Source organism: Oncorhynchus gorbuscha, linkage group LG05 (assembly GCF_021184085.1).
Source record: "Oncorhynchus gorbuscha isolate QuinsamMale2020 ecotype Even-year linkage group LG05, OgorEven_v1.0, whole genome shotgun sequence".
NCBI lineage: Eukaryota > Metazoa > Chordata > Actinopteri > Salmoniformes > Salmonidae > Oncorhynchus > Oncorhynchus gorbuscha.
The window spans coordinates 76450437-76468723 of NC_060177.1; the positions used below are offsets into that span (position 1 = coordinate 76450437).

The 18287-nt window shown below is 41.1% G+C and overlaps 2 protein-coding genes across 12 annotated transcripts in view; one reads left to right on the forward strand and one right to left on the reverse strand.

Annotated features, from left to right (window-relative positions):
* LOC124036514 (leukocyte surface antigen CD53-like) overlaps window positions 1-18279 on the forward strand; it is a 32816-nt gene extending 14537 nt beyond the window's left edge. For 2 of the 8 annotated variants that reach the window (XR_006838916.1, XR_006838922.1), the window contains 3 exons: window positions 5405-8501; window positions 13104-13294; window positions 16972-18279. The gene's annotated coding sequence lies outside the window, so the exon portion shown is untranslated. The remainder of the gene's footprint in view (window positions 1-5404; window positions 8502-13103; window positions 13295-16971) is intronic. The other 6 variants (XR_006838920.1, XR_006838921.1, XR_006838919.1 and 3 more) reach the window with 6 other exon arrangements.
* On the reverse strand, window positions 1970-18205 carry LOC124036513 (serine/threonine-protein kinase A-Raf-like). Of its 4 annotated transcripts, none has more exons than XM_046351191.1 (16): window positions 18116-18205; window positions 16944-17148; window positions 16484-16587; window positions 16091-16193; window positions 15720-15874; window positions 14320-14424; window positions 13119-13263; window positions 12902-12932; window positions 12668-12795; window positions 12235-12437; window positions 11873-12049; window positions 9951-9997; window positions 8348-8466; window positions 6123-6254; window positions 5748-5882; window positions 1970-5597 (listed from the first exon to the last, which is right to left on the reverse strand). In XM_046351191.1, the coding sequence occupies exons 2-16, from the start codon at window positions 17052-17054 to the stop codon at window positions 5457-5459; spliced, it is 1836 nt and encodes a 611-aa protein (XP_046207147.1). In that variant the 5' UTR covers window positions 17055-17148; window positions 18116-18205; the 3' UTR covers window positions 1970-5456. The 4 variants fall into 4 exon arrangements, with proteins under 4 accessions (XP_046207147.1, XP_046207148.1, XP_046207149.1 ...); XM_046351192.1 differs by having other exon boundaries at window positions 18088-18116; XM_046351193.1 differs by lacking the exon at window positions 18116-18205 and adding an exon at window positions 17386-17404.
* Window positions 18280-18287: the final 8 nt, after the last annotated feature.

The following is an 18287-nucleotide window of genomic DNA, read 5'->3' on the forward strand; positions in this document are numbered from 1 at the left end:
AAAGCCAAGTCAGCAAACAGGTCACTGACCATCTCGAATCCCACCGTACCTTCTCCGCTGTGCAATCTGGTTTCCGAGCCGGTCACGGGTGCACCTCAGCTACACTCAAGGTACTAAACGATATCATAACCGCCATCGATAAAAGACAGTACTGTGCAGCCGTCTTCATCGACCTCGCCAAGGCTTTCGACTCTGTCAATCACCATATTCTTATCGGCAGACTCAATAGCCTCGGTTTTTCGGATGACTGCCTTGCCTGGTTCACCAATTACTTTGCAGACAGAGTTCAGTGTGTCAAATCGGAGGGCATGCTGTCCGGTCCTCTGGCAGTCTCTATGGGGGTGCCACAGGGTTCAATTCTCGGGCCGACTCATTTCTCTGTATATATCAATGATGTTGCTCTTGCTGCGGGCGATTCCCTGATCCACCTCTACGCAGACGACACCATTCTATATACTTTTGGCCCTTCATTGACACTGTGATATCTAACCTCCAAACGAGCTTCAATGCCATACAGCACTCCTTCCGTGGCCTCCAACTGCACTTAAATGCGAGTAAAACCAAATGCATGCTTTTCAACCGATCGCTGCCTGCACCCGCATGCCCGACTAGCATCACCACCCTGGATGGTTCCGACCTTGAATATGTGGACACCTATAAGTACCTAGGTGTCTGGCTAGACTGCAAACTCTCCTTCCAGACTCACATCAAACATCTCCAATCGAAAATCAAATCAAGAGTCGGCTTTCTATTCCGCAACAAAGCCTCCTTCACTCACGCTGCCAAGCTTACCCTAGTAAAACTGACTATCCTACCGATCCTCGACTTCGGCGATGTCATCTACAAAATGGCTTCCAACACTCTACTCAGCAAACTGGATGCAGTCTATCCCAGTGCCATCCGTTTTGTCACTAAAGCACCTTATACCACCCACCACTGCGACTTGTATGCTCTAGTCGGCTGGCCCTCACTACATATTCGTCGCCAGACCCACTGGCTCCAGGTCATCTACAAGTCCATGCTAGGTAAAGCTCCGCCTTATCTCAGTTCACTGGTCACGATGGCAACACCCATCCGTAGCACGCGCTCCAGCAGGTGTATCTCACTGATCATCCCTAAAGCCAACACCTCATTTGGCCGCCTTTCGTTCCAGTACTCTGCTGCCTGTGACTGGAACGAACTGCAAAAATTGCTGAAGTTAGAGACTTTTATCTCCCTCACCAACTTCAAACATCAGCTATCCGAGCAGCTAACCGATCGCTGCAGCTGTACATAGTCTATTGGTAAATAGCCCACCCATTTTCACCTACCTCATCCCCATACTGTTTTTATACTGTTTTTTATTTATTTACTTTTCTGCTCTTTTGCACACCAATATCTCTACCTGTACATGACCATCTGGATCCACTGGATGTCATAAGGTGAATGCACCAATTTGTAAGTCGCTCTGGATAAGAGCGTCTGCTAAATGACTTAAATGTAAATGATCATTTATCACTCCAGTGTTAATCTGCAAAATTGTATTATTCGCCTACATCCTCATGCCTTTTGCACACATTGTATATAGACTCCCCTTTTTTCTACTGTGTTATTGACTTGTTAATTGTTTACTCCATGTGTAACTCTGTGTTGTCTGTTCACACTGCTATGCTTTATTTTGGCCAGGTCGCAGTTGCAAATGAGAACTTGTTCTCAACTCGCCTACCTGGTTAAATAAAGGTGAAAAAAAAAAAAAAAGGTTTTTTAAATGGTTCTGGCTAGGCCCCTTAGGGAAATCTTTGGCTGAATGGAAGTAAGTCCCCGCAGCAATGTTCCAACATCTAGTGGAAAGCCTTCCCAGAAGAGTGGAGGGGGTTTTTGCAGCAAAGGGGGACCAACTCCATATTAATGCCTATAATTTTGGAATGAGATGTTTGGCAAGCACTGGGCCTTTTAAGTAAAGAATAAAAACAGACATTTAAGCATTCAATAAGTATTCCACAGTTTTATTTAAAGAATAAAATCCTGCATCAATATTTTAAGACAAACCTAAGATCTCCTTTAAATTTTAAAATAATTGTTCTTTTTTGAAACCATCACAAAAAAGAAACAAGTACAATTTTGTAATTTAAAATGTTTTACTGTACACAGCAGAATATACTATTTATTGCAAACTGAACACCCCTGATACCTCAAACTATACACACAATTATTTAAATTCACCTAGAGATATGCAAAACTACCGAGTTCGTTAATTATATTTTCTGGTCAAATATGACAGTCCGGTTTCTCTGCCATGCGCCCCTGTAATTACCATGCGTCTGAAGCACAGTAAGTGGTATCTTCAATGTGACGTCATGCCTTTAGAACAGTCCATTTCAGGAGAGGTCAATTCCTTTATTTAGTTTGTACAAGATTCCAGTAAATGTGGCACTTTTGTCCTCCTTTCTGCAAACATAAAACAGAATAAACTAATGGGGAAGTCACAAAAAAAAAGAACTAAAAAAAAGAGCTCGCCAGAGTCCCTGTGACAAACATGTTTACTAATTACTTCAGCAGAAACCGACCGACTTACATTATGGTAAAGCAGTGCCACCAAACATAAGATGCTAGACTATTCCTGCATTATGGACATCTAAACACACAGGACAATAAGAAATAAAATGTCTATAAAAAGGGATTTCATTTGGAAAGATATGTTTCATTCAGCCTTTGGGCTATTCAATTACTTATGACCTACAAGACAAAAGTAATGTTTGATGTACAACGCCTTAAAAACTGTGTTCCGTGGTTTTTTCTTTCTTTTGCTGCATATTGCAATAATAACAGTACATGCCATTTTAATGACACATTCCATGTTTACTGGACTAATCAGAGGGTATGGTTGCAAAATTCTAATTTACCAAAAGTTTGAGTTTTCCAGAAATCCTAGTTAGAGGATTCCGGATTTCCTGCTCATTCTGGGAATATGCCAACCGGGATTTCTGGGTATGACAATGTAGCCCAGTGGCCCAAGAGGACACTGTATATGCAGTATAGTGGGTGTATACGACATTATTCCACCCCAGTAAATTACTCATTGCGGCCAAGTAACAGTTGCAAAAGAAAATGTAATCAAAAGCCAAATAAATACACCTGCATGACACAGAGTATCAGAAATCTGAAGCTCAATTAGAAAAGTTGAGACAGTACCATGACTAGAAAGGACATTTCGTTAAGTTAGAGAGAACCCAAACCATCCATGATTTAAATGCTGTAAAGAGTGATCTTATCACTCAGTAAATATTGAATCCACCAAAAGGTCCATGACAGCAGATCCATCACACTGCTTTATGTAATGACAATAACATTAATAAATAAGATTAGAAATCTTTTCCAACCCTTTTCTACCAAAATCCCCAAGCCAAACCTATTCATACAACCCAATCATAACCACCAACCTCATTGGAATGAGGAAACAAAATAGGGTGCCCAGCCCCTCTAAAGAATCTAGGTTAAAAACCTGTATATCATCTGTTTTTTATAAAAGCTGTCAGTTATGTTTGTTAAGTAACCATCGACCCATGATAGAATCTGCACTTGTTTAAATTGATCACGTCAAATACAGCATCAAGAAATCACGCCCCTGTACTGTCCATTGCGAGCATACATAACACCAAAAACAACAGACCCCTTTATGGGTTAAGATCACAGTTACAGTTAGTTCAAATAAAAAAAGTTTACAATGATGATTCAAATCTGCCTCTTTTGTAACCAGTATTCAGCCAAATAACTGCCATCCCCACCCCATTGCACCATGGAGCCATCTACTTAGCATCAATTGAAAAAGCCTCTCAAAATAACAATCAATGCACTGAAAGAAGCTGGAAACTAATAGGCTATCACTGCGAATGCAAACCAAGTAAGCAACCACCTTTCACTAGTTACAACGCTCAATTGAAGTAGCAGCCCGCAATCAACAGCAATAGGAAGGAGGAACAGGATAAATTATTGATTTAACAGCAACTACTTTCCAAAGTGTTTAAGCTACTCAAAAATATGGCTTGTATTTGTTTTTAACTGTTCCAAAAACAAAAGTTAAATTGAAAGTAGGAATCAGACGTCAAACTAGAGGTCACATGATTGATAATGACTAGCACATTTTAAACTAAACCAAAAACATCCACGGAAGAGGCTACTTTTCACTTCAACCACAACCGTAGTGTTACAATGAGCAAGAAATCTGTACAAGTAAGGCAGCTTGTTTTAACTAGATTAGTCAAAGCTAGCACAAGTGCTGCCCCATGGTGCATTGGAGAGTCAAGCAGACTGTAAGCATGTAAATCATCGAGAATACTCTTTACTCATTTGTTAAGACTACAGGTTTCATGGTCATACAGAAGCTCTCTGGGCTGAACTAACCTACCGGAACCACCCCGTAGCCATGATACATGTATTTAATGGAAAAAATGCACAGGATTGAACATGTCTGGGTCATATTCATTAGGCACCAAACAGAAGAAAACAGACTGAAAGATGGAGGGACTACCTTACCTTGTCCAATAAGAACGACTTGTTTTTTATATATTTCTGATGGCAAAGCACTATGTCATGGTGTGAACTAATGAATACGACCCTTCTGTGCATTCCAAAATGTTGCTGTACCCATATGACACTGCAGTTCACGGCTTCCAAACTGCTGGTCTTAGTGGCATATCGATCCATGTTGTATAGCAGCAATACAACTTATTCATCTTCATATTCTAACAACGCATTGACAACACTAATTTATCAAAACCGTTACGGGACCAGAAGGACCAATAACTTAAAATATGGTCATAAAACCCAAGTGAAATTCACTTCTCAGTTTGCTGTTGTTTTGCAAACACTTCTTCCATCACTTGCACTTAATCTCAGAACGCCGACTTCAAGATGATTAAAAAAAAAAGTCTGGTGTCCTTTCCCCCCAAAAGCAGCCTTGAGAAATCCATAGCCACGCATGTACAGTTACAGTATAGGAATGTAGGGGGTCTGACATGGCCAGGCTAGCGTGTGTTCTGCAGTTCCAGTTTGTGTAGGCCTGTGAGCAAGAGGAAAGGAGGGGAGCTGTGCATTTTGAAGTGGAGTAGGGAGAGTGAGGGCTCAGGGAGTTGTGATGGGAGTGTCTGCATGACGAGGGGTTATATGTGTTGGTGGTGGTTGTCTGTGGGAGGAGCCCCAACCAGTGCCAGAGGAAGGGGAACGCTGGGTTGTGTCCCAAATGGCAGTCTTATAGTGTCCCATAGGGATCGGGTAAAAAGTAGTGCACCATGTAGGGAATAGGGTGCCATTTGGTACGTAGCCTCTGGGGTGTTGGGATGGGCAACTGTCAGTACACTCTCTCTTATGGGAATAATGCAGCCATCGGTTGCATCAGTGATGGTCTCTTTTCTTCTTACTCGCTCAGACAGAGGGACAGACAGATGGCTTCTGGGACTGGGGGCCTGGCATGTCAGGGCTCAAATGGGCATCAGCCGAGTGGTGTTGAACAGGAGTGGGTTCAGTTCCTCTGCATGCACAGCCCTGTGGAGGGAGGGCTCTGAGGCACTCCGCTCGATTTTTGGTAACAGGTCCTGGACCTGCTCAATGCCTAACATGATCTGAGGAGAAACAAAGTAAACATTGTAGAATTGGAAAGATACTCACATTCGAACCAAGGAGGCGGAGATGGATAAAACAAAAAGAGAACTGTATGTAAAGAGGAAAATACCCTGTTGTTGACTTTAAATGCTTTGGCAGTGCCCTCTCACCTGTGGAAAGAGGGGCCTCTCATCACGTTTGAACTTCAGGCAGTCAATGATTAGCCTCTTCATTGATTTGGGTGAGCTACTGGACAGCAAACTGAGGTCTGGAGACAAATAGCCTCGCCCAACCATAAAGAGTATCTGAGAGGAAAGACAGGTTGGTAAATGTATGTCTCTTGCTGGGAATAGAATATACAACCATATCAGTTCTTATGTACGAGACGTTTGAATGTGAATGATCTTAAATAGCATATGTCAGCTGCACCCTTCAGATCTGTATTAAGAGGTAAACCGCTCCCATCCTCCCCTCGGTAGTCTCATTTTATATTTATGTTTTATTGTAAAATTATAACAATTTCATTGCCATTATAATAATTTCACCTGGTCTCTGTTGTTGATCTGGGAATAAGGCAGAGTCCCTGACATCAGCTCAAACAGAACCACCCCGTAGCCATACACGTCTGACTGAAATGTGTAAGGGTTGGTGTCCTGCATCCGGATCACCTCAGGAGCCTAAAAACAGAAAACGCACACATATCGTTGGACAGCTGATTCAAGCACAAACATTTTATTTGATCTGTTCCATGAAGATTAATTTAAGACTAAGACTTTTTCCATTTGCCTGGCTACCCAGTTTCTCCTCTGCAATGATTCTGGATTGGAGTACATCCCTGACTGTTCACCGAATGCGAACACATTCGGGCTGTCTGACTGGACCAGGAACTAATGGGTTGGGCCAGAGGCGGACCACACGTGGGTAAAGCGGCAGTTTGAAAATTTGTCATGGCTTTGATACTCTGATTGGTTTGAGACGATTAGATACCCATAGACATAGTCATTGCGCCAACGCTAGATAGCAACTTTCCTCAAACTGCACACAGAGCAATACAAATTGTATTCACAAGTTCAGGAAATTCAGTTGTGTCACGTTTTTTGTGTACTTGCCACGATACCTCTGATTATAGCAACAACCCTAACTGTTATACTAACATAAAGCTGAGTCTGTCCTCTTAACAGTAGTTTTAAAAACAGTCTTTCCCACAAATACATTTTGAAAATATTGCCCAACTCTCAGTGTGCTTGTACTTATCACAAAGCATCTCTCCCTTCACTTCATGTGCAAAGGGGAGAGGGAGAGGCAGCGAAACAGAGACAGGACAGAGACAGGGCAGTGACTTTCATTGCAGGAAGCAGGTTAATCCAGATTCATACACATTGACAGATGGAATGGAATTGCTTTTCCATTACTTCTAACCAAATTTCCAAAAAAGTATGCATAATATTGTATTGACACTGGGAGGCTGCCCTTTGATCCCATATACCATCTCTTGCTGTCGCGCAAGGCACTCCCCCATTCATAATAATACTTGTTAAATGAATTGTTAAAAAAAGTAAATCCACTTTGTATGGCCATGTTCGCGAGTGTCAGTGGTACGGTTTTGGGGTCACACCGAAAATATTAATACATTCTAATAATATCTAAACAGTTAACTAGAAGGTACAAGATATGTTTTGTTTTGGCTACTAGTTTGTTCTCCATATTTTATAGGCTAGGCCCACCTGCTGCTGAAACGTCTGACTGACTCCTTGAGCAACGGCCCACTCATCTTGCACACATGCAGGTGATGCGAGCAAACAAATGAGCTGAAGTGTCATTCCGATCCTGGTGGATATGTAGATTTTTTTATTTGACTGACAAAATCTTTAAACTGTGCCTAAATATATTAAATTAATTTCCATGACCTTTCCAAAACTTTTAGGATGTTATAATTTTCCAAACCTTTTTCAGGCCTGGAAAACACAATTTCAAGATGTCATGACTTTTCTAGGATTTTCATGACCGTAGGAACCCTGGTTAATGCACATTACGGTTGAACAAAAATTTGTTTTAGAACCCCAAAAATCTGCAGGAACGATGTTTAGCCTAATCAACAAAATTATAGATATAATCAAAATTACTTCGGTAAGAGGGCAATGTCGGTGTCTAATTCTCAGTTAAATGTCCCAGTTCAAGTTACTGTTGTCTTAAATTGTGAAGACCACTTTTCTCTCTCTGCAACAGCTCGACTTGCACATGCACAAAACGAGCACATGCAGATAGATAAGCTCTAACATCTTGAAAGTGTGCCTCAAAAAAAATATATACATATTACCGTGGTGGCAACAATTAAGCAGCTGCACAATATAACAGAAACTGTTTGCCTATCGGCGTTGTATTTTTTAAGACCTTTGAAAACTGAATTGAAGACATTGTAAGACTTAAGGCCTTTAAATCAGATTAATTTAATTAAGACAAACACTTTAAGGACCCGCAGACACCCTGTTTAAGATGTTACAACTGCGGTCTTATACTGAAAGATTAATCACGCATGAAAAATACAACCCCTCTAAACTCTCCAGGAAAACTCAGACATTACAAAATCACATTGCTAAATGTAGTTTGACAGTTGATGTGAAATGATGCTACCCCCACTATCAGCCAGTGATATCTAGGATGTATTCCTAGACACCAAATGGAAGAAAAATGCTTGAAACGGACTGCCTGAACTTGTTCAATGAGACACTGTGCTGTAAATTAATGCAACCCAGGGGTGCAAGGAACTTACCATCCACAGAATGGAACCGCTAGGCTGTTCTACCTGCTCGGAGCCACTCCATCGAGACTTCACTGTGGCCAGCCCAAAGTCCCCGATCTTCACAGTCCAGCCCTCATGGAGGAAGATGTCTAATACCAGAGCTCAGGAACATGGCAGCAGGTAGGTAGGTATATACATTTGGAAAAGAAAAATCACACTGATGATTTTAATACAACCTTCAAATTGACTAAATAGACTTGAAATTGATAGCATTCTACAAAAGTGATCTAGATTTGGACACAAACTTTGGCCTCAATTGATACTGGTGGTGGGCATCTTTCTCTGACAAACATTTGATACATTTTGTTTCATTTTGACAGATCCTCACCAGACAGTGTTAAGCACAGCACAAATCCAAACTCATGGCCCGTATTCATAAAGAGTCTTAGAGTAGGACTGCTGATCTAAGATCAGGTCCTCCCTATCCATATAATCTACACTGATTCAAATTATAAACCGCAACATAGTAAAATCTTTTAAATTGTTATGAGTTACAGATCAAATAAGGAAATCAGTCAAATGAAATAAATTCATTAGTCCCTAATCTATGGATTTCACATGACTGGGAATACAGATATGCATCTGTTGGTCACAAATACCTTAAAAAAATAAGTTAGGGGTGTGGATCAGAAAACCAGTCAGTATCTGGTGTGACCACCATTTGACTAATGCAACATCTCCTTTGCATAGAGTTGATCAGGCTGTTGATTGCGGCCTTTGGAATGTTGTCCCATTCCCCTTCAATGGCTGTGCAAGGAACTTTGCAGGAACTGGAACACGTTGTCGCACAGATCCAGAGCATCCCAAACATGCTCAATGTGTGACATGTCAGGCGAGTATGCCATGGAAGAACTGGGACATTTTCAGCTTCCAGGAATTGTATACAGATCCTTGAGACATGGGGCTGTGCATTATCATGCTGAAACATGAGGTGATGGTGGCGGATGAATGGCATGACAATAGGTGTCAGGATCGTATCACGGTATCTCTGTGCATTCAAATTTCCATCGATAAAATACAATTGTGTTCGTAACCCTAACCCCACCATGGGGCACTCTGTTCACAACAGCAAACCGTTCGCCCACACATGGTCTGCAGTTGTGAGGCCGGTTGGACGTACCGGCAAATTCTCTAAAACGATGTTGTGGTAGAGAAATTAAAAGTAAATTCTCTGGCAACAGCTCTGGTGGACATTACTGCAGTCAGCATGCCAATTGCACGCTCCCTCAAAATATGAGACTTCTGTCATTGTGACGCGTGACAAAAGCTGCACATTTTACAGTGTCCTTTTAATTGTCACCAGCACAGGGTGCACCTGTATAATCAGCTTGATACGCCACACCTGTTAGGTGGATGGATTATCTTGCCAAAGGAGAAATGATCACTAACAGGGATGTAAACAAATTTATGGACAAAATTTGAGAGAAATAAGCTTTTTGTGCATATGGGAAATTTCTGGGCTCTTTTATTTCAGCTCATGAAACATGGGGGGACCCTTTACATGTTGCATTTATATTTTTTGTTCAGTGCAAATTCATCTTCAGAAGTAAAAGCCCAGCTCAAGAAAGGATACTGTTTGATTTCAGGTCTCGATGAATTATATTCTTGGCATGAAGATAACTGAAAAAAAAAATTGAAAAAAGCCTGTTTTATTTCTAAATGTATACATAAAGTAAATACAAAAGCAGATTAGCTAAAAAAGAACATACTGCATGTTAATACTTTTCAAAAGCACCATGTGTTGTGATAAAGACAGTTGAACAAAGCTCATGAGGCATTTAAGTTGTATTCTAAAAAAATCAATAGCTATACAGTTGAAATCGGAAGTTTGCATACACTTTGGTTAGTCATTAAAACTGGTTTTTCAACCACTCCACAAATTTCTTGTTAAGAAACTATAGTTTTGGCCAGTCGTTTAGGACATCTACTTTGTGCATGACACAAGTACATTTTCCAACAATTGTTTACAGACAGATTATTTCACTTATTATTCACTTTATCACAATTCCAGTGGGTCAGAAGTTTACAAACACTAAGTTGACTGTGCCTTGAAACAGCTTGGAAAACTCCAGAAAATTATGTCATGGCTTTAGAAGCTTCTGATAGGCTAATTGACACCATTTGAGTCAATTGGAGGTGTATCTGCAGATGTATTTCAAGGCCTACCTTCAAACTCAGTGCTTCTTTGCTTGACATCATGAGAAAATCAAAACAAATCAGCCAAGACCTCAGAAGAAAAAAAATTGTAGACCTCCACAAGTCTGGTTCATCCTTGGGAGCAATTTCCAAATGCCTGAAGGTACCACGTTCATCTGTACAAACAATAGTACGCAAGTATAAACACCATGGGACCACACAGCAGTCATACCGCTCAGGAAGGAGATGCGTTCTGTCTCCTAGAGATGACCGTATTTTGGTGTGAAAAGTGAAAATCAATCCCAGAACAACAGCAAAGGACCTTCTGAAGATGCTGGAGGAAACAGGTACAAATGTATCTATAGCCACAGTAAAATGAGTCCAATATCAGCATAACCTGAAAGGACACTCAGCAAGGAAAAAGCCACTGCTCCAAAACCGCCATAAAAATGTCAGACTACAGTTTGCAACTGCACATGGGGACAAAGATCATACTTTTTGGAGAAATGTCCTCTGGTCTGATGAAACAAGAATAGAACTGTTTGGCCATAATAACCATTACTATTTTTGCTGGGAAAAGGGAGAGGCTTGCAAGCAGAAGAACACCATCCCAACCGTGAAGCACGTGGGTGGCAGCATCATGTTGTGAGGGTGCTTTGCTGCAGGAGGGATTGGTGCACTTCACAAAATAGATTGCATCATGAGGTAGGAAAATGTGGATATATTGAAGCAACATCTCATGACATCAGTCAGGAAGTTAAAGCTTGGTCACAAATGGGTCTTCCAAATGGAAAATGACCCCAAGCATACTTCCAAAGTTGTGGCAAAATGGCTTAAGGAGGGCAAAGTCAAGGTATTGGAGTGTCCATCACAAAGCCCTGACCTCAATCCTGTAGAAGATTTATGGCAGAACTGAAAAAGCGTGTGTGAGCAAGGAGGCCTACAAACCTGACTCCGTTACACCAGCTCTGTCAGGAGGAATGGGCCAAAATTTACCCAACTTATTGTGGGAAGCTTGTGGAAGGCTACCTGAAACGTTTGACCCAAGTTTAAATTGTTTAAGGCAAAGCTACCAAATACAGAGTGTATGTAAACTTCTGACCCACTGGGAATGTGTTGAAATAAATAAATCATTCTCTACTATTATTCTGACATTTCACATTCTTAAAATAAACTGGTGATCCTAACTGACCTAAAACAGGAAATTTTTACTAGGATTAAATGTCAGGAATTGTGAAAAACTGAGTTGAAATGTATTTGGCTAAGGTGTATGTAAACTTCCAACTTCAACTGTATATCATGAATTTAAAATAAAAATGGATTGCCACTTTAATAAGTGTTTGAAGTGAAATAGCTTACTCCATGCCCTGTGCTGTCTGCCTGGCAACATCGATGCGGCGCATGGTTTCAAACTTGGTCTCGGAGACATGCAGATGACGGTACAGGCTGCTGCCCTCACACCACTGTGTGATGATGGCAAAGTTAGGCTTAGTCATAAAGCCCATAAACAGCAGAATGTTGACGTGGCGTGTCTTTCTGTAGGGGGGGGGACCAATATCAGTCACAACACACAATACTCATGTTAACTCAGTTTCAGTAAAAACAGCTACATAAATTGCAATACAGCACCATCATCAAGTGATGTGCCTTATATCAAGACCCCCCCCAAAAAAACATGTATTAATTTGTCAATGTAAGAGGAGGGCAGGTACAATACTCACCTGAGGACTTGCATTTCATTTTTAAAAGCCTGCAGCTGCTCAGGTGTTGGCTCTGTCACTTTGAGGATCTTGATGGCCACATCTCCATGCCACTTTCCCTTGAAAACAGTCCCAAAGGACCCTGCACCTATCCTTTTCTGCATGGTGACTTCTCGAGAGTGGACCTCCCAGTAGTAACTTGAGTCTCTATAACCGCCACGGTGCTGAAACACACTTCTACTTAACACCATTTTCCACAACATCCATCACTAATTAACAAGGAGCACCAAGGGTTCAGTCTCAGAAAAATACCACTTTCTAAAAAAATAAAAGATAATGACGGCATCTCCCAAAAAGACTGCAACAAATGATGCCAGAACCTTTTTCCACTCAGATGAGATCCTGATTCCATAGAAGGGTTTTAGTAGCGCCGGCAAATCTAAACTTTACTTACCACTTTCTTTTTGTCGTCAGATGAGGAGGGCTTGCGCTCTTTGTGCTCTGAGGGAGATTTAGGGGGTCTCCTGCCAGGGGAGTCCAGGGAGGGGGGGCTGGTGGAAGGTTTGGATGAGGGTTCAGGACCTGTAAATAACAGTATTCAAATGAGCAGATTATGAAACAAATGAGCAAGTGCAAAATAATCTCAAAGACATGAGTAAGGATAAAGAAATCAGATTTGAAATCTCACCCATTGTATTGTTTTGTATTTTTAACGCCTCCTAAAAAGGACAAACACATTGTCTAATATTAATGAAACATTCAGACACATTGATGGCCACTGTGTGTGATGTATGCTATTGTAGGGGTTGAGAAATAAGCAGAAGACACATTTCCATGGTTCACTGTAACAAATAGACTAATGAATTTGTTTTGTAAACCCTGTGTTGTAGGAGTGACTGTCTCACTTCTATGATGCTGACTCCGGCAGGGCCCACAGTGCTGACCATGTGGACGTTGGGGGTGGAGGTGGACCGATGCCTCTGTAGGGATGGTCCATCTCCAACTGGCTGGGGAAACAGGAAGGCAGAGGTCGGGGACAGAAGTCCATGCCTACAAGACACAAAGGGGCACAACAGAACAGGTTCGGTTCATTTCTGAAGAGTTACGGTTATCCAATTGAGGGGGCACCAATATCATATGGTTTCTGTGCCTGCATCCTAAATGGCACACTATTCCCTTTAAAGTGCACTACTTCTGACCAGAGACCTATGGGATAAGTAGTGCACTACTTCTGACCAGAGGCCTATGGGATAAGTAGTGCACTACTTCTGACCAGAGACCTATGGGATAAGTAGTGCACTACTTCTGACCAGAGGCCTATGGGATAAGTAGTGCACTACTTCTGACCAGAGGCCTATGGGATAAGTAGTGCACTACTTCTGACCAGAGGCCTATGGGATAAGTAGTGCACTACTTCTGACCAGAGACCTATGGGATAAGTAGTGCACTATATAAGGCATGGCCCGCAGAGCATTTTCCTAAGACCAAAAATTTATAAAAATTCAGTCGTGTCAACTTACTGACTTAGAATAAAAAGGTACAATTTCAAAATTTGGCATTGCATCATCAGTCTCTCTTGTTATGTCAGTCACTCAATTAGGCTATGTCAGCTACATTTTTTAGAGTAGTTTACCCAGCCATCTAAACTTCTAGTAACCATGGTCAAATTATTTACTTTTGTTAGTCCCTCTCACTCACACAATCAAAACTGAAAACATTTCTCTACACCCTAGGGCAAAATGAGTAGAAATTCATGAAATGTGTTATAAAATGTCTAAATCTTCACTCCGCCCCATGGCAAAATGTGTAGAATTGCAGGAAATGAACTCTAAAAATAATTATCCGCTGTCAAGAGGGGGGCCGCAAAACATGTTTTGCTTGTAATGTGGGGGGGACCCTCCCAACAGAATGTCACTTAGGGACCCCAAAAGGCTAGGGCCAGCTCTGACTGCATGTGTGGGTATGGGTATGCAGACCCACGGGTCACTGCGGTCTCATGAGTTCAGATTTTTTTGTGGCCCCCACCCCCATCAAAGTTGCCCATCCCTGATATAGGGATTAGGGTGTCCTTTGGGACGCATGTGACTATGGTTCAGATCCACTTACCCAGAAGAATCTGGGGTTAAGGCTATGTCGCTCTGGGATATGGAGTTGTCTGGCAACAGTATGGATATCTGAGGGTACTCATCTGTGCAGGGATTAGGTGTGAACCTGGAAATAAGGTACAGTACACACACAGAGGGTAAGCAGAGGGTAAAGAGCTGTTCCAGTCACACAATGCTAAAAGTAAAACAAATATGAAGTGATATTGGTGACATTGCACAACAAAATGCATGGAGAACATTATGGGATTTGATTATTTTAGTTTGTGACCAACTTTTATTTAGTTCGGTCTTTTTGAAGGGCGGGGTGGGTGGGAACTACAGAAATTCAGCCGTGACAATATACTCATTTTGATTTGGCTAATGAAAAAGCAGACTTTTGTACAAATGGTGCTCTATTTTATGTGAGTGTTTTTGGAGCAGGTGTGTAGAGAAAAAAGCAAGCACAGATTAATTTGTTTAATCCAAAGCCTACATGTAAATAATAATAATAAAGACCGCTTCAGTGATTTGCATTTCTTGCAACTTTCTGAAGTCGTCATGCGTCTACCACTGTGCCGGCAAAACTTATTTTTCAAGGTTTCCCCAAAAACCTTGGGGAATGATGTATCATGATTTGTATCAAATCGGGTAGTCTTTTGTTTTGCAAACTCTATTCCACATGCAGTACAGAAACACCATCAGCCAAACACCAGTCTCTTGAGGTGCATAATTGAAATAAAAGGGCAACTATACTTGCCAAAATATTTTATTGTGGTCTGCTGATGTGGTTTAATCATTGTTATCGAAATGTTGTTTGATATGAAAAGTGAGATTTTTAAGCATGAAAACCAGAAGGGGGAAGAAAAAAAAGAAACAAAAAAAAGGGGAAATCCAAAACGTTTGTTTCTTGTGTTATGGCGAATAAATGTATTGACTGGTAAGAATTCTGAGTGGCTGGTAGTTATTTTCATATAACTGCCATAGTGGTTGGTGGACCAAAAAGTTGGTTTATGAACAGTGCCTAAAAACTATCACGAGTCGTTCCCAAACCACTCATGGGCATTCGTTTACACCTTGTTCAGTCAGGTTACCCCATTAGCTAACAACCTGGTTACTTTACCAGTACATCAAAACATTTGGGGGCACAAAAAGAAAGGAAAAAGGTAAGCTTCTTTAGAAGACCACTGATCATAGCAATGAATGAATGAGTGATCTCTTGCATGTCGTCACTCACAAACTTAACGTGCTTAAAGAGACAGGGTAGAATTGTCTATGTAATGCATCTCACTAGGTTGTGCTTTTACACGATATAGAAAGCTAATATAAAAAAATAAATCTTCTGGCACTCCTAGATTTGTTGTGGGAAAACTAGTGCTACCAATGAAAAATGCTCATTTAGAACCCTGTCCTCGACAGACTCACCGTTTTGTCATAGTGTCCATGTCCACACACACAGTGGGAACTTTGCTGCTGCAGTGCTGGTGAAACTTGTAGCCACATGTCTGACATCTGAAGCCGTTGAACAGAAACTTGTGGCAGAAGTCACAATAGGCCAACTTGAAGAAGGTTTTCCGTACCTGCAATAAAAATAATGTGAAAGTATATTTGTCAGACATTTCAGTTGAAGATAAAGTGAGGTGAGAGTTGTGACAAAGTAGTGGTAAGTCTGCTATACTAACCCACACAGTCTGTACATGTGTGCAGAAGGTGGTGGTGTTAACCACTTCTGGAAAAATAAGTGTTGCCTTACAATACACAAATGCAAAGGTGAAACATTTACAAGAGCTACTTACAAAGTTATGCATGGCGAGAGGGACATCATCCAACACATCTACAAGCAGCTCTTCTCCTACCAGCGGGGTGATGTCAGTGTTCCAATCAGTTAGTCTCTTGCGACTGTGGGGGAGAGGGGGGGTCAGATAAAAAATTATAATAATGATATTAAAAAAAAACACTAAAAAAAATTGAAAAATGTATTACCATGAAAGTAATGTTGCCAGAAATGTTTCTTGGGGATAAGACGCATCAACAATGAACCACTTACAGATTATTTCGTAAACAGACACTGCTATGAACCTTTTACTTATTGAACTGTACACACACCTTGCCAGATCAGACAAGAAAGATGCTTAAAAATAGAGATGGTGCAAAACAAGATATTAAAATGGGCTAGGGCAGACACTTACCCCTCTAGGAGTCGAAACACTGCGCAACAGTCCTGGCTCAGGCCCCTCACTTTAAGGGCTTTATCCAAACTGTCATAAACAGTCTGGCCAGGGCGAACATTCACCTGCAGACACAAACAGTAGGGAGTTTCATGTAGTTTAGCAATTTCAAGTAGGGTGTGCAAGTGGCTTGTTGTGTCAGAGAAAGATAACTACTTTCACATAATAAAATATAGCACCAACTTCATTTACAGTTATGAAATTGTGTGAGTTACATATTCACAGTGAATTATTTGGATCTCTATGGTAAATCATGCGTTTTATGATAAGAAATAGATTGGGACTGGGCCTTAGGCACCAGCTGGGACAACACCAACTGTCTGCTAGGAGTTAGTCATTGATGCAGTCGTGAATCATTAGTGTTGAAAATAATTCAATTTTTTGTGTAATATAAATGCCCAAAAGATTGTGAAAGTCTTACCACAGTCCTCTGTTTATTGGGGAGGTAGACACGGATGGTGCCGCCACCTCGGGGCACATCCTCTGGACTGGTCTCACCAGAGGAGGAGCAAGAGGAGGAGTTGGAGGACATGATGAAAGGCAGGAGGAGCAGGGGAGGCAGCACTGAGATGCTTCAACCGCAGGCGAACTTCATGCACTGGGGATCCGGGGGAGTGAGCCCTTACCTGGAACAGACAGTGCTACGAATTAGCTACGATCCATCTGAATTCAATCAAACGAGTGAGACAAATGTGCCCACAATTATGAACATAGATTGACTAAGTATGTTGCAACTTGCAAGGATTATACAACATTGTGTAAACTAGGTAAAGAACTGCTAAATACACAGAAGAGGCCTCATTTTTACAACTCCAAAAAATAGCTTCTCACAGTAAAAACAGTCTAAAAAGGATTGCTTGTACCAAACAGCTGAGTTGGTGTAGGTTGTCAATGGCTCGAACAATTGTTATTTGTCATGGATGATTACTACTTTGACACTAACTAGTTAAACTTACTAACCAGCTAGCTAACTTCATAGGCAACTTTACGTAGCCTAGACATTGCTAGTTAACGTTCATTACTACAGCATGTCTCGCTGCACTTTGACTCACAGCTAGACATTTAACGTTAATGTGCACGCGAAATTGCATTATTGCTGTCAAGTACCGTAGGAGCCTTGTTGGCTTTGTAAAGCTACAAATGTTATAGCTAAAGTCGTTGGCAAGGTAATTACGTAGCTATCCTAGCTTAGCATATAGTAATGATATGACTGTTTAGCAATATGACATTTCCACATTTTGGAAGCCATATTTCTCTCAGCATAACTACCACTGAGGCGTGCAATTTGTTTATATTATTTTTGACGGAATGACAATACCGCGTCGACGAGGCTGTTATAAATAGTTTCTTAATTCCTGTCAGGTGTTTTTTTCACGTTCGAGTGCTTTCATGAGGCGGAAAGGGATTAGCTAGCTAGCGCGTTGGGTTGCTACTTTTGCTGTCTGATACCATCAAGTAACGAAAATCTTCTTTCACTCTAATTTACGTAATAACATAAGCAACTGCTTAATTCATAATCGGCAATTCAGTACCATTGCAAAACGAGTAATTCATAAACAACTAACCGCAAATTTGGTTTTGGAATAGTCTTACCTGAAGGAGCCATCTTGAATGCTCTTCATCAGAAGTAGAATCTCTTGGAAAGCGGAACACCTCCGTGATGCGCGCTCCCTATTGGTCAATTCTCACATGTACACTCGCTCATTGGATAACATAATATAACAATGGGGCGGGTGTTACAAGTAAACATGATTAAAAAAAAAAG

Bases quoted from the DNA above. Each gene is read 5' to 3' on its own strand.
- LOC124036513 (XM_046351191.1), bottom strand. From the start codon at position 17,054: ATGTCCTCCAACTCCTCCTCTTGCTCCTCCTCTGGTGAGACCAGTCCA. The intron at 14,425-15,719 runs GTGAGTCTGTCG...CCTTATTTCCAG, and splicing joins ATGGACACTATGACAAAACG to GTTCACACCTAATCCCTGCA. The intron at 6,255-8,347 runs GTAAGTTCCTTG...TTCTGTTTTTAG, and splicing joins GCGGTTCCATTCTGTGGATG to GCTCCTGAGGTGATCCGGAT.